The sequence below is a fragment of the Macaca nemestrina genome, chromosome 11 (assembly GCF_043159975.1).
Source record: "Macaca nemestrina isolate mMacNem1 chromosome 11, mMacNem.hap1, whole genome shotgun sequence".
In the NCBI taxonomy this organism is placed as follows: domain Eukaryota; kingdom Metazoa; phylum Chordata; class Mammalia; order Primates; family Cercopithecidae; genus Macaca; species Macaca nemestrina.
Genome location: NC_092135.1, coordinates 20793715 through 20808432, shown reverse-complemented (window position 1 = coordinate 20808432; position 14718 = coordinate 20793715). Strand labels below are relative to the sequence as shown.

The 14718-nt window shown below is 35.2% G+C and overlaps 1 protein-coding gene across 18 annotated transcripts in view; it reads right to left on the bottom strand.

Moving 5' to 3' along the window:
- The window catches only part of LOC105492561 (R3H domain containing 1), a 126892-nt gene that overhangs the window by 85139 nt on the left and 27035 nt on the right, over nucleotides 1-14718 (bottom strand). For 8 of the 18 annotated variants that reach the window (XM_011759780.3, XM_011759782.3, XM_024796248.2 and 5 more), the window contains 8 exons: nucleotides 11603-11662; nucleotides 11379-11519; nucleotides 7195-7303; nucleotides 7011-7106; nucleotides 4534-4571; nucleotides 4400-4450; nucleotides 4067-4293; nucleotides 1397-1651 (listed from right to left, as the gene is read on the bottom strand). In XM_011759780.3, the coding sequence (XP_011758082.2) occupies nucleotides 1397-1651; nucleotides 4067-4293; nucleotides 4400-4450; nucleotides 4534-4571; nucleotides 7011-7106; nucleotides 7195-7303; nucleotides 11379-11519; nucleotides 11603-11662 (977 nt within the window). Of the gene's footprint in view, nucleotides 1-1396; nucleotides 1652-4066; nucleotides 4294-4399; nucleotides 4451-4533; nucleotides 4572-7010; nucleotides 7107-7194; nucleotides 7304-9555; nucleotides 9689-11378; nucleotides 11520-11602; nucleotides 11663-14718 lie in introns of those variants that run through there. The other 10 variants (XM_011759792.3, XM_011759796.3, XM_071072648.1 and 7 more) reach the window with 6 other exon arrangements.

Sequence of the window (14718 nt, the reverse complement as noted above, 5' to 3'; positions counted from 1 at the left end):
AAATTAAGGGTCACTTGAAAAAAGTTAATGTACTGTAACACTGTTCTCAAAAACCAAAGAGATCACTTTTGGATTCATTTAAGTTAATAGTACAATTCAGTTTCAGACCAATTAGTTTCTCACTCTATCCCTTCCTAAGCAAATGAATCTTTCATGTTACCAAAACCATATTAATATATTTTGAATGAAAAATAATAGGAAAAGGTAAAATATTAAATCATCTTACATCTTGCTGGACAAAAACAGGAAGGTTAGTAATATAATAACCTGAAGAATAAGAAGGCAATTACTAAGCAAAAACTGAATTTCTGAAAAATCAGTTATTTATGCTAATTTAATTCTTATAAGAGAACAAATGTTTGCCTACTTTATCTTAAAAAGAGATGTGAATAAACCTGAAAGTAATGAGTCCCAAGCCATGATTTTTCTACTATAAACGAAAGGAAAGGTTCAGGAACACTTAGAGACTTTATACTCCCACCTGTATCTGCCTGTAAACTACTGCCATTATGATGATACCACATCAGCTAAATATATGAGATTTAAAGTTATCAAAAGATCAAGGAGAGTTTTCATTACCTTGCCAAATGACTGGGCTATGCTATCTTGAAGAGACCAAGACTTCTTGTGACCTTTTTAATGATCATATTTTTTCTATACAAATCATTTTTACCTATTTACATAGTGAACTGTACTATAACTGCAGTTTCTTCACCTCTCTGAGGTCCAGTTTCTTTATCTATAAATGATTTCACTTACCTAACAAGGTTATAACATATTTAAAGCACCTAACAGAGCATTTGGTAAAAGCAAATGCTAAAAAATGTAAATTACTATTAGCTAATTGCAAAGAATATGTACTGTCAATATTAATACATGAATCCCCCCAATTTTTTTTTTTAATACCAATAAGATGTTCTTTAGCTTTTCCTCAGTAGGAAATCACCACATTCTGAAAGGTAATTATTTTTTCCCCCTCCATTATATAATGAAAAAAAAAAAACCTGCTTATTCAGTCCTTCTTCATAAAATGCACTTGATTTTCCCAAGTATAAAATTGTTGTATCATCCCAAAAAGTCAATATTGGTTAAAAAAAAATTGTTGTATCAAACAAAGCTCTTTTGTAGGTAGTTGTCTTATTCCTAGGAAATAAATTTTTTAAAATTATAGTTGGGCTATTATTTGGCCTAGACGATGTCACAGACGTCACAAGGGGAAAAAATGCTTCCCGATATAAATGTCTTTTAAACTTTCCTAAGTGTTTTTGTTATAAAGTTCTTGGAAAATGCTAATCATGAATAATAAAAAGCTGACTACATATATTCAGAAAATACATTTAATAAGTATCCTTAAATTTTCAGATAATTCCTGAAACACCTTTTTCTGGATACCAACCTGTTTGTGGGTTGATCAGAATACTGCCAGGTGGTATGCCTGCCGCTTCCAAGGGAAGCAAAAAGAAGCTAGTGCTAGGAGATGCGACTTGCCCATTTAGGCCACCATCAAAGGAAAGAGAACTATGAGTGCTGACAGTTGGATAGACGACAGGTGCGCCATGAGAAGACTGGCTGAGAGCTGTACCTGGAAGAGGCTGCTGGATGTGAGAAAGAGAGCCTGTAGATGACCCTACACTACCAGAAGACTCAGAACCTAGAAAAGGAGTAATGAAAAATAGGGATTTTTTAAACCTCATATAAAAACACAGGTTTTCAAAACGTAACAATAAAATTTACATTGCATAACATGCAGTTACTACATAAAAGCATTGGCTCTTTTTAATTTACTGTCCACGTTTGCTTACCCTCCCCATAACAAACAAGTTTAATACAGCAAACTGATTACGTAAGTTGTCAGAGAAATCACTGCCAAAGCATGCAACTTAAGCACATTTATAACACCACCAGCCACAGACAGCCACAAAAAGCAAATTACCCACATTCCCAAAAGGACAAAGTTATGTACATTTTACCTTTTAGATTAACACCTAGGAATATATAGATAATTTTCCCCCAGGAAAAAGAATTTAGTACAGCAAAATGCCCAAAACTTTTAACACCAGAAACCCCTTATCTATAAGAACACAGAAAGATTTAGTGTAAGAAATAAAAGAAATGATAAATTCTGTATTAAGACAATTGTCAAGTTTAATTGCAGAATCTAATTTCTCATTTTACTAGCATAGCATTTTTCCAAAATGTAAAATCAACTTTGAGTATTTTATCTAATCAAGGGACAGAGATATCAGGAAAAATATTCCAAGTACTTATACGGGTGTTAACTTAAAATTTATTTCTTACTGAACTAATTTGATAACTGATTTTTAAATGCTTTCATCCCTGAATTTATTCCATTTTCTATTACACAGGAACTGAAAATGTCACTGATTTTTAGCATAATGGCTAAAAAAGGTGGCCAACAAGACAAAGAAAGACAATGATTTGCATCTTATGTATACAGTTAATTAGGTTTTGAATAAGAGAATTGACTCTGGGATGGAATTAATCTTTAATGAATGAAACAACTATGATACACTATATAGACTGCCTTCTGAAGGACAGATTCTATTTTAAGTTGTGCCAAAATAACTCTTCATAAAAACTTTATCAATTTAACCTAAGAATTAAAAATAAAAAACTTTTTTTTGCCTATTAAAAGGGCCAATTAATATTTCTTTTCATCTCTGAAGAGAATACAGAATACATATAGTACATATTCTTAAAATGTTTTAATTTGGCAGAGTGTCTACATAATTTTCTCATGATACATAAATAGCTTCTTTTGTTATGATGACCTAGTGGCCATTTTCCAAATAATGCATATTTGGTACACAAGCAGATTTCTTATACTGATAAAATTTACCTGTCTTTCACAAAATCCTAACATAGATACTAAGATATTTTCAATACGACCACATTATACATTAAAAAGATGGCAACTGCAATTCATAAGCCTTAATAATTTAAAGCATTGATTACAGCCCTTCAGTTCAAATATGTCTTTCAATTCTTATGCGTACAATACCTTATGTTTAGGCTCACCCAAATAGATTAGGAAGAAATAGCCATTCCTCCTTTTATCCTTTTTTTTTTTTTGAGATGGAGTCTCGCTCTGTTGCCCAGGCTGGAGTGCAGTGGTATGATCTCAGCTCACTGCAGCCTCTGCCTCCCGGGTTCAAGTGATTCTCCTGCCTCAGCCTCCCAAGCAGCTGGGACCACAGGCATGCGCCACCACACCCAGCTGATTTTTAAATATTTTTAGTAGAGATGGGGTTTTGCCATGTTGGCCAGGGTGGTCTTGAACTCCTGACCTCAGGTGATCTGCCTGCCTTGGCATCCCACAGTGTTGGGATTACAGGTGTGAGCCACTGCGCCCGGCCAGGGAAACACTCATTTCTGACTTTCATGCTTATTTTGGGATAAAAATAAAGATCTTCAAGGATCCTAAAAACACACGAGCTTCTTTAGTATTGAAGCCAGTTAGTGGAAATGAAAAGAAGAAATGTTATGAGACAATGAACTCCAAGGAAGGAGGTAGTAGAATGAGGAGATTATTGAAATTTTCAGTCATTTTTAACAGTTATTTATTTTTGGTTTTTAAATTCCTCAAAATATCCTCAGCAATTTAATTTTTTTTAATGGAAAATGAAGGACTTTATCATAAAAAATGCAATCAATAATTATAGTATTAGCTGAAAATGCAATCAGTGTTAAATAATCCTAGGTGAGAAACCATGCCTTCTACCAACTATGAATAAGTAATAAAGAATTTCCAATCACCTATGGGCATTCGAACAAGAGATAACGTTTCAGTGAACTTACCTGATTAAGTTTATGTCACAATAGAGAAGAATTTTTATGGTAATTTATGGTTGTAAATCTGTCTCAAGGACAGAGAGTGAATCCTCATGTCAAGAAACATATTACCCCTTAAGTATTTTGGAGGTAGTCAAGGTACTGTTGATAGTAATTTTATATTTTAGGAGAATTAGAAGCCATCTGATAAATAAGGACCTAAGATAACATTAGGAAAACTAATGACCGCACAGTTCTGTGTAGATATTTATACCTGTTTTTGAAAGCCTGCCTATGCTTTTGCTGCTTCCAGAACTATCACCTCTTGTCAGGACTGAGATTCCACTGAAGCTGCTCGCTTTGGTTACAGCAGGTTTCAGGTTTCGAAGAGAGCTGTCTGAATCTGTGCTGCTCCAGGGTCGTGGTTCCGAGTACTTCAACTCATTCTCAGTGCTGCTTTGATGGCTATTTGTGGATCTCCCTGAAGCATCTTTATTAACTCTGTAATTTAGAAATAAAACTTTGAAAAGCTAATGCGGGGGAACAAAAAGTAAAGAAAAAAATGCTTTACTTTTTAAATACTGTATTGAAAACACGCTTCCAATACCTAAATATCTGGCGCCTCTGCTGGGTACTACTGGCATCTTCGTCTTGCAGTCTGTTGGCATTTTAATAGGACATTTTAATTTTTATTAGCATCAGTCAGACAGTTACCAAAACAGATGTTAAAAATTCCCTCACCTTTTGTCAATAATGTAATTCTCTTGGGAACACAGGGACTAGAAAGAATAGAAACAAAAAGTTGAGCTTTTGTCAAATATAATATAATGCCATCTGTAAACCAATGACTACAACAAAAATCATGTTTAATAATATAAGTAAAAAATGGTGAGAAGGGTACACAAATAAATAATAATGGAATTTTTTTTCTGGTTTGGAGATTCTATGCTTACTTTTAACAAATATATATGTATCTTGAAGCCATTCATTTTGTGGCTCAAATTAATTTGAAATTCAAATATTATCTTCCAAATAAGTGAACCCATTTTCATTATATATTTAAGGTATATATAGAATATATATTCCACTTCATTCACTTAACAAATATTTGATCACCTGTGCTTTTATCTGTGGCTAGAGCAGTGAACAAGCAGCTATGCCTTAATGGTGCTTAAAGTCCTTCAGCACTGTTAACCTGGGTCAGGAATGACCATTTTTGTTTGTATGATTACAACAGTTTTCTAACCAGTTTTCCAGTTACCATTTTTTGCCCATTTTATGTAACAGAAGCAATCTCTCTAAAATGTCAATCTGATCATAATTCTTCCCACCTGAATGGCTCCCTGATGTTTTAGCACAAGTGTCAGCAAACTACAGCCAGATACCCGTTTCTGCAAATAAAGTTTTACTGGAACAGGAACACGGCCATGACCATTCATTTATGTATTGTCTGTGGCTGCTTTCACATTTGAGTAGGAAAAAAAAAGTCAGATTTGAGTAGCTGCAATGAAGACTATGTGGCTCACAATCCCTAAAACAGCTATTATCTGACCTTTACAGAAAAAGTCTGCTGACCAAAAAAGAAAAAAGCCAAAAGTAAATAAATAATAAATAAATAAAACCCAAAACAAAAAAACACCACCAAAACCGCCAAAAGTCCAAACATCTTAAACCTTCAGGGCCGTGTCATCTCATTTCTGATTATTTTTCCAGTCTAAAGTTTCCTCACTCCTTACATCACTCAGGCTAGAATCTGGCTACTCGGAATCTTTTTTTTGAGACAGGGTCACTCTGTCACTCAGGCTGGAGTGTAGTAGTCTTATCTTGGGTCACTGCAACCTCTACTTCCTGGGTTCAGGAGATCCTCCTGTCTCAGCCTCCTGAGTAGCTGGGACTACAGATGTGCACCACCATGCCTGGCTAATTTTTTGTAGAGATGGGGTTTTGCCATGTTGCTCAGGCTGTTATTGAACTCCTGAGCTCAAGTGAGCCACCCACCTCAGCGCTCCCATAGTGGTGGGATTACAGGTGTGAGCCACTGTGCCTGGCCTACTTTTAAGTCTTTTCATTCCTAATGTGTGTCAAGTTCTCCCTCACCTCTGGGTTTCTGTACATACTGACCCTCTACTTGGAACTCTTCACTTCTGTAAGTTTACTTCTTGGAAGCGAACTGTCCCATCCCTTCCCCAGTTCTGGTTTGTGGTGCTCATCTGCTGTGTCACCTGTTATACCTTCATGTCTCTACATAAACCACACACCCTGTTGTCATTACTTGGCTATTCATCAAGGGCAGATACCTCATCTATCTTAAAAACTAGAGAGAAGGACATTTAGTATAGGCTTGGAGTTCAGCAGACTTGGGTTGAAATCCCAACTCTGCCATTTTCTAGCTGTGTGATCTCTAATTTAGCCTCCTGGAATCTCAGGTTCCTTATCTGTAAAATAAAAACAAAGATAGTATCTACCATATAGGGTTGTTTTGGGGATAAACTATTATAACTGTCCAGTGCCTAGGATTGCACTTACTACAGGTGCTCAATAAAATTTGTTGAATGAGTAAGTTCCTCACTTACAATCCGGATTTTAATATTATTTAATCTTTTTTTTTTTTTAAACAGAGGAAATTTCTGTCTTTAGCAGATTAACACATATTACGGGACAGATGCTTAATAGATGTCGACAAAAAACAAACTGATTCTCTTCTGGCATAAATGCATAAAATAGCCATTTAGAAAGCCTATATTACATAATCACTTATAAAGCAGAAAACAAATATTAACCTACAACATCAATTAGCTTTATTTCAAAAGAAGAAATAAATTATCGTCAAAGAAAGTCAACAAGTAGCATCTACAGTATATGATTTTGTAGACAGTGGACCAATGTTCTATTAATAAAAATCTCAAGTCTGTCAGAGGTCTGGGGAAAAAAAAAAAATCACACAAACTATATACACTGGCCAACATTCTTTTAATGACTCCTATAGTCCACCTGCTTCCAACTTTGTAAAATTTTACATAACTACTGCAATGTAGTATTTTACAAACTATTAAATTAATAACACAAGCAAAAGTGATTTCAATATTTCTAAAAGATGACCTTATATGCAACAAATGTGATTACAAATAAATGTGATCAATAGATAAAAGGGAGACTGAGACCCTACAATGCAATTAAAATATATTCTAACATGAAGACCTAAATATGTTAGTACATACATCTTGGGAAAATATTCGATCTCTAGCTCTCTGGTACTCTTCTTCTCTTTCTTCTATAGATTTGCTTCTTCTGTCATCTTTCAAACGTATTCTCATCTACAGAAAAGAGGATAATTTTTTGGCAAATGAACTACTGGTATAATATATCTTGCACCTATAAAAATGCTATAATTGTTCAGATTACCTGGTTATCATCTTTGTCAAAGCTAGAGTTATCTCTCTTGAGGATATAACGTTTCTGAAAGTCTTCACCTTTATCATCCTTAATATGTTCATTAAATTTCTGATCAGGTCTTAAAAAACAAAAACAAAAACAAAGGAACAGGAAAAGATAATGCACAATATTAGCAAAGAAGTTAAACATAACATTTTAAGAAAAGCAATAAAATAAAAGTTACCACTTTTTAGTGCCATACTGGAGAACGTATTCATGGACAGTTATAATAATTTATCCCCAAAAAAACCCTATATGGTAGATACTATCTTTGTTTTTATTTTACAGATAAGGAACCTGAGATTCCAGGAGGCTAAAATAGAGATCACACAGCTAGAAAATGGCAGAGTTGGGATTTCAACCCAGGTCTGCTGAACTCCAAGCCTATACTAAATGTTCTTCTCTCTAGTTTATAAGATAGATGATGTATTTAGTCCTCACAATAATCTCATGAGAAAATACTAACTATTCCATGTTATGGTTGAGCGGCCATATCAAATACAATGTGGGCTCTGGAGTCAGACTGCTTGGATTCAAAGGTTGAGCTTTAGCACTTTAGCTGCTTGATGACTTGCAAAAGTTACTTAACTTTTCTCTTTCCCAGTTTCTTTATTTGTAAAATTGGAATTATATAGTGTACCTACTTCTTAGGGTTATTCTGAAGATGAAATGAATATGTCAATAACACACAAAACAGTAAACACTCAGAAGTTAGTTATTTATATAAATCTTATTGAGCAAACAGAGGTTCAAATGGCTTAAGCAAATGTGCAAGGTCAAAGGTAGGCATATGATTAAGCCATAGTTGGAGGCCAGGTCAGTTAGACCCAAAGCCTGTACTGCCTCATCTAAACCTATGAAAACATGCTGGGACAAGGAAAGTACAGTACTGTATCTTATGCTACTCCTGTGGTACCTAGTTTGGTGTTATACAACTGAAAGTAATAAAATATTTTGTCATTCAATTAGCTACAAACTTACAGACGACTTCAAACTGCATCCATGAATTTTAAATTACAGTAGGGCACAGATTTGTTTAACATTAACTGAACAGGTTAGAAAACAGAAGCTCTTTTATAGAGGTTAAAGTTGTGACCTAAAGTAATGCTTATGAAATCTTAGCAATATATTTTATAGTGAACTCGTCTTTCTTCTACAGAAATGTTGCAAGTTCCACTGGGTTCTAGAGGACAAACACAAGGTTGTGGCCCTTGGAAAATCACAGTTACATAAAATTTCACCTCCCAAAATACATTCTCAGCTTCCACAAATTAATTCAATCAATACTCTTGTGACTAAGCATCATTCTAGTATAAAACTGGAATTATTCTTTTGAAATATGAAATATAACAATACATTAAATGGCTTTAGAGAAAATCTCATTGAACTCCTAGGTAGTTTTTATATCTATTATATAGTCAAATGATATATGTGAATAACCTAAGTAAATTTCTAATCCAAATAAACCTGAGTAATGACATTTTCAGCAAACTTCCTTATATCTAGAACCTAAGTAACGCTTCTTTTTTAAAAATTTTTTTAGAGACAGAGTCTCACTCTGTCATCCAGGCTGGAGTGCCATGGTGCGATCTCAGCTCACTGCAACTTCTGCTGCCTGGGTTCAAGCGATTCTCCTGTCTCAGCCTTCTGAGTAGGTGAGATTACAGGCGGGTGCCACCATGCCCAGCTAATTTTTTTTTGTATTTTTAGTAGAGATGGGGTTTCATTGTGTTGGCCAGGCTGGTTGTGCACTCCTGACCTCAAGTGATCTACCTGCCTCAGTCTCCCAAAGTGCTGGGATTACAGGTGCCTGGCCTTAGAACCGAAGTAATACTTCTGAACATTTATTTTAACCTATGAATTTCTAATAAAGTACATAAAAGCCTCCTATCAAATTATGCAAAAGGAGAATTATCTAAGCAAGTTAATGAAATCTCTATTGTAAAATACTTAGATGGGTGAAATAAGAGAACAGATTTGTACATAAATATATATATAAGAAGTAAAGAAGAAAAGTAAGACTAAAAACAGCTTTGTGACCAAAATAATAAGAAGACTATTTTCTTCAAGGATTTGAAATATTTTTATTTAGTTCTGACAATGGCAGTATGTTATTTTTGTCATGATTGCCCCATTTACTTATGTTATCTATTTTTGTAACTGTTCAAAGTCACATTTTCTTATTTATGGAGTTTATAATTGAATGAGGGACTGCTATTCCAAAGTGAACTATAAGGTTTAACCAAGGGCCTGGCAACTTTTCTAAGAGCAGCTGGATTCCCACACCAATAGCACTGGCAGGCATTTCAGCTAACCTTAAGACTGTCTTACCTCATTCTTTTATAGATGCCTGAATTTACTGCCCTGTAATCGCCAACTTCCCGCTCCATTGAGACACCCCAGTGGACACTGGGTTGTTGACATCCACACCACCACTGATTCAAGGCTGGAGCGGGTAATCTCCCTATGAGGAAAAGGTAAGTTTGTTTTTATTCAGTGTGGAGCAGATCTCTAAGGTTTTCTGATTTACTACCTTCTTCATATCCCAGAAGATATTAAAAAGAAAAAATACAGTGTAACTTCAATGATCTGAAATGTCAGGTTATAATTATATTCTTGACCCATACTTCTTTTTAAGTGTATTATAAGCATCTCTGCTGAGCCTAGCTTTTGATTATCTTGATAAAGAGAACTCTAAAGTTTTTTGACATCATTCATAGAATTCAAATAACTGAGGTTACACTGTATTGAAAACCTTAGAGAGTCACCAGTCAAAATGCCTGCAAATGTATATGTGCTTGGGTATCCAGCAGCTCTGAGTAATGTTGAGAGGTACTGGTTAAATGAATTAACGGTTCTAATTACTTCTAGCTCAGCTCATAGCATAATGGTTACTATCCTACTTTAGTCATGATATAACTGACTGGAAAAAGACTAATTGAAAAGAATATTAAAGATTAAGGGATATGAAAATTTTAATGAAAATTAAATCAGACTCACATTTTGGTAACATTTAATCCCTATAGAAAGAAAAGATCCGTTTCTAAACACATCTATTTTCACTAATTTACTTTTAATTATGGCAAAAATCATTTAAAAATACTAAAGTATCTACTTAGTTGACAAAAAGACTATTTAAAATGGGAGAAAACCAATAGCTCCAGCAAGTGATATGGTAGCTATAAGGACAAAAGACCATAGATCAGAAAAGGTATAGATGAAGTAAATATAACCATGCAAATTAAATCATTCACAGCTAAGAACCTGGGAGAAATTTGGTTTCAGGAAAGAAAAATAATCGACCAAAAAGGACTATTTATGCCATCTGAAGTTGACTGCTATCCATTACCACAGACTTGTTGCTGCCTCATATCAAACTGAAATTCCTTTTGATAGGCCAATCACCACCAAAATAGAAATTTTAGCTGAACTCAGCTAGTTGTTTTAGGATTAGCCTTATAAATAGGCAGAAGATGTAACGGATGTGCTGTGTATGTTTTATAACTTGGGTGCCTCTGCATTGGGTCTTTTGTTCCCAAGTAACAGCAATGATGATCTACTTCCTTAATAGTATAAAGCAATCAATTCTTAAAACAAAAAGCTCCTCCTAACTCTTTAAAAATTTTCCTTGGTGAGTCATACATAGCCTAGGAAGAAGACAGCACTATGGATGATATTGCATTAACCAATAGTCCCACTTTCTTAAGAATTGTGAGAGAAAAGGAGTAAATCTGGAGGCTTTTGGAAAGAATGGTAAACTGACAGAAGATTAAATATGAAGGTGTCACAGACAAAGTCTATTCTCTCTCTCTTTTTTTTTTTTTTATTAATTTGACTAAGGCTGGCTATAGCTATCTAAATTAATTTTAAAAATCCCTAAGAGTTGTTGTCAAACATCACTGATATTATGTCCTCTGGGTTTTTATTTTTTTAACATACGCCCCAGTCCTCATTCATATGCTATACTTGAGTTCAGGCTGTTGCGTTTTGTTCCCAGTAAACTAAATGTGTTTTCAGTCCTATCACATAAGGTTATCAACAAACTTAATTAGACTGCTCAAACATGTGGAAAACCTCAGATGAAAGGTACTATAGAAAGATAAAAGTATTATTATTTAGATATATAATATGCAGTTACATCTCTTGACACTTACATTCTTGTATTGCTAGTTTTGTTTACTATGACAGACTTCCCACTCTGATCAACATTGTGGTCTAATCCAAAGTAAGCGGCTACTCTGTGTAATAGCATCCTATGGTAAGATGTCATTGGGGGGAATTTTTTACGTGGAGACCTAGAAGCACAAGAAAAACCAATTTAGTAAGTCAAGGAGAATGGTGATGACAATTTCTTTTCTTGTTAAATGTCAGGACTTACTCATTATTACCAATGAAATCTAAAATTTCTTGTTCCAATTTCAGCAGCATCATTCTGTCCCTGAAACAAAGTATGAAGACTCTTATATGTAAAACTTAGTAATGAAGTAATCACAAATGTCAACAGACTATGATTTATACAGTTAAATTTCACCCCCTAAAATCTATACATTCAGGACTACCCCAATCTTGATGCTAGAATATTTATTAATGTTTTAAAACAATAAAAGATGATTTTTTTAGTTTAACTTTTTATTACGGAAGTTTTCACACATACGCTAATGTACAGAATAGTGTAATGAATTTTGATGTACCCATCACCCAACTTTAACAATAATCAACATGTGGCTATTCTTAAATGCATTTTTTTTTTTTTTTTGCTTACACATAACGAAGGAACTTAAATGTATTTTGATCTGCTAAGTATTACTATATTAGAGTTTGCTCTGTGAATGTGTGGATAGAAAAAGCACTTTAGTTTTTATTTCCTCATTCAATGAAGTAGAGAGGAAGCAGAAAAACAGATATCTTTAGTTAGGCTCATGACTTTGTTATCATGCTGAACTCCATAGAAACAGTATTCTAAAGAACATGCAATGACAGTAACGACAGGAATACTCCTATGGGACTCTAATACTAGTATGTAGATGAGACTATGGCAGAGAAGTATTAATTATATCGCTAACTCAGAAGAAGAGGATATTTCAACCCATTCTATAAACTGCCATTATATATTTTTAAATTTTCCCATAAAAATCTAAGTGAATCAAAAACCTCCAACATATAAAATAAATAAGGACTCTAGGGAGTACCTGTATATGCTCCCTTAGATCACTAAGGTCTTATTTAGTTCACTTAGCCGCAACAAATTAATGGTATCGCTCCCCAAAGGACTTCCCTGCTCACACACCCATAACATGGCTCCAGAATTTTCCTGTGCTAATTGGAAATTTCATGCACGTGTGAAAAAAAAAACATGTCTAAGTTACAGAACCTTAAAGCTAAAAGCAGCTTTACAAATCATTCAGTTTTATCTTCCAAAGTTTATAGATCAAGAAAACGAGGCCAAGAGGTTAATGATTCTCTAAAATAGAAACTATGCAGATTATTCTCAATTTCAATAGAAGAACTGGTAGCCCCCGCCTTTGGTCACCTGAAAGTCTACACATCAGACCTGCATTTGATTCTCCTCCTATACTGCAAAAGTTTCATAAAACTAAGTAATAACATTTCCCCCATCAGTCATTAGATATTTAACTATACATTTTTATATTAGTTTAAAAAAAATCAAGAGAAAAACATGTCTACCTGGTGATTTCAAATCCAAAGCTGAAGACAGAATTACATTTTAACAAAAATTATATCAATATTCAGTTTTGTCTCCAAACCTGCTTCTCCTTTAGTATATCCCATCTCAGTAAGTGGCACCACCTTCTGCTCAGTATATGATACTAGAAGCATGAGAATTCTAGTTTTTATTTATTTGAGACAGAGTTTCGCTCTCGTTGCCCAGGCTGGAGTGCAAGGGCACAATCTCGGCTCACTTCAACCTCCGTCTCTCATGTTCAAGTGATTCTACTGCCTCAGCCTCCTGAGTAGCTGGGATGACAGGCATGTGCCACCAGGCCAGACTAATTTTCTGTTTTTAGTAGAGTTGGGGTTTCTCCATATTGGCCAGGCTGGTCTCGAAGGTTGTTGTTGTTTTTTTAATCATCCTTTTTCAAACGCTTCTGTATAGTTAATTACTACTGCAAATTTTATCTACTTTTGATCTATTTTTCTACTGCCACAACCCTGGATCCAGGCAATGAGGATTTCTGGCTTGACTACTATAGCAGGAGTATATTGTCTCCCTGTATCTTCCCTGATCTTCCCTAATCTATTCTACATGAAACATGTATAACAATCTTTTAAGAACACATATGTGATCACACATCACTCACTTTGTTAAATCTGTCATGGGTTTCTTACTGCTCTTAGAACTAAACATATGTACAAGGCAGGCATGAGCTGGTCTTCATCCAGCTCCAGCCTAATCTCCTGACCTGAACTCACAAAACTGTTATCATCCTGGTTTATTTTTGTATTTGCCAAGCTCCTATCTTTCTCAGGTACCTTGAACATGCTGTTCCCCTTTGCTGAAACACATTCTTATATTCTTTCTTAGAATTGTTGCTTTTACATATTTTTCTTTAATAGCATTTATCACAATTATTGTCATATAGTTATTTGAACTATTTGTATATAGAAGGGTTCAACAAATATATTTTGCATGGAATAAAGTAATAAAATTACTTCATCCAGAAGGTCTTTTAGTATTCTTTTTGTGTTTCTTAAATTTGGGGGGAGAGTGAAGAATTTTTACTTCCTAAAGTTTTCCCAAGAAAGGATTTATTTACTAAACTGTAAGACCCTCTTTCATCCAAGTTTGTTTTTTTTTTTTTTTTTTTTAAGACAGTCTTGCTCTGTCCCCCAGGCTGCAGTGTTGTGGCACAATCTCGGCTCCCTGCAACCTCTGCCTCCTGGGTTCAAGCGATTCTCCTGCTTCAGCCTCCCGGCAGCTGAGTACAGGTGCCCGCCACCACACCCGGCTAGCTTTTGTATTTTTAGTAGTCACAGGGTTTCACCATGTTGCCCAGGCTGGTCTTGAACTCCCAACCTCAGGTGATCCCCCCGCCTCGGCCTCCTAAAGTGCTGGGATTACAGGCGTGAGCCACTGCACCCAGCCTCATCCAAGCTTTTGGGGTTAATTTATCGTGAGACGGTATTTTCAGTAACTTTTATAATTTACATAGTGCCTTATTGTAAAAAAATGAAGACAAGAATCAAAAGCAGGCAATTAGCTGAGCGCGGTGGCTCAATCCTAGCACTTTGGGAGGTTGAGGCGGGCAGGTTACCTGAGATAGGGAGTTCAAGAGCAGTCTGACCAACATGAAGAAACTCCATCTCTACTAAAAACATACATAATTAGCGGGGCATGGTGGCACATGCCTGTAGTAATCCCAGCTACAGGCTGAGGTAGGAGGCTGAGGTAGGAGAATTGCTTGAACCCGGGAGGCGGAGGTTGCAGTGAGCTGAGATTGCGCCATTGCACTCCAGCCTGGGCAACTATCTCAA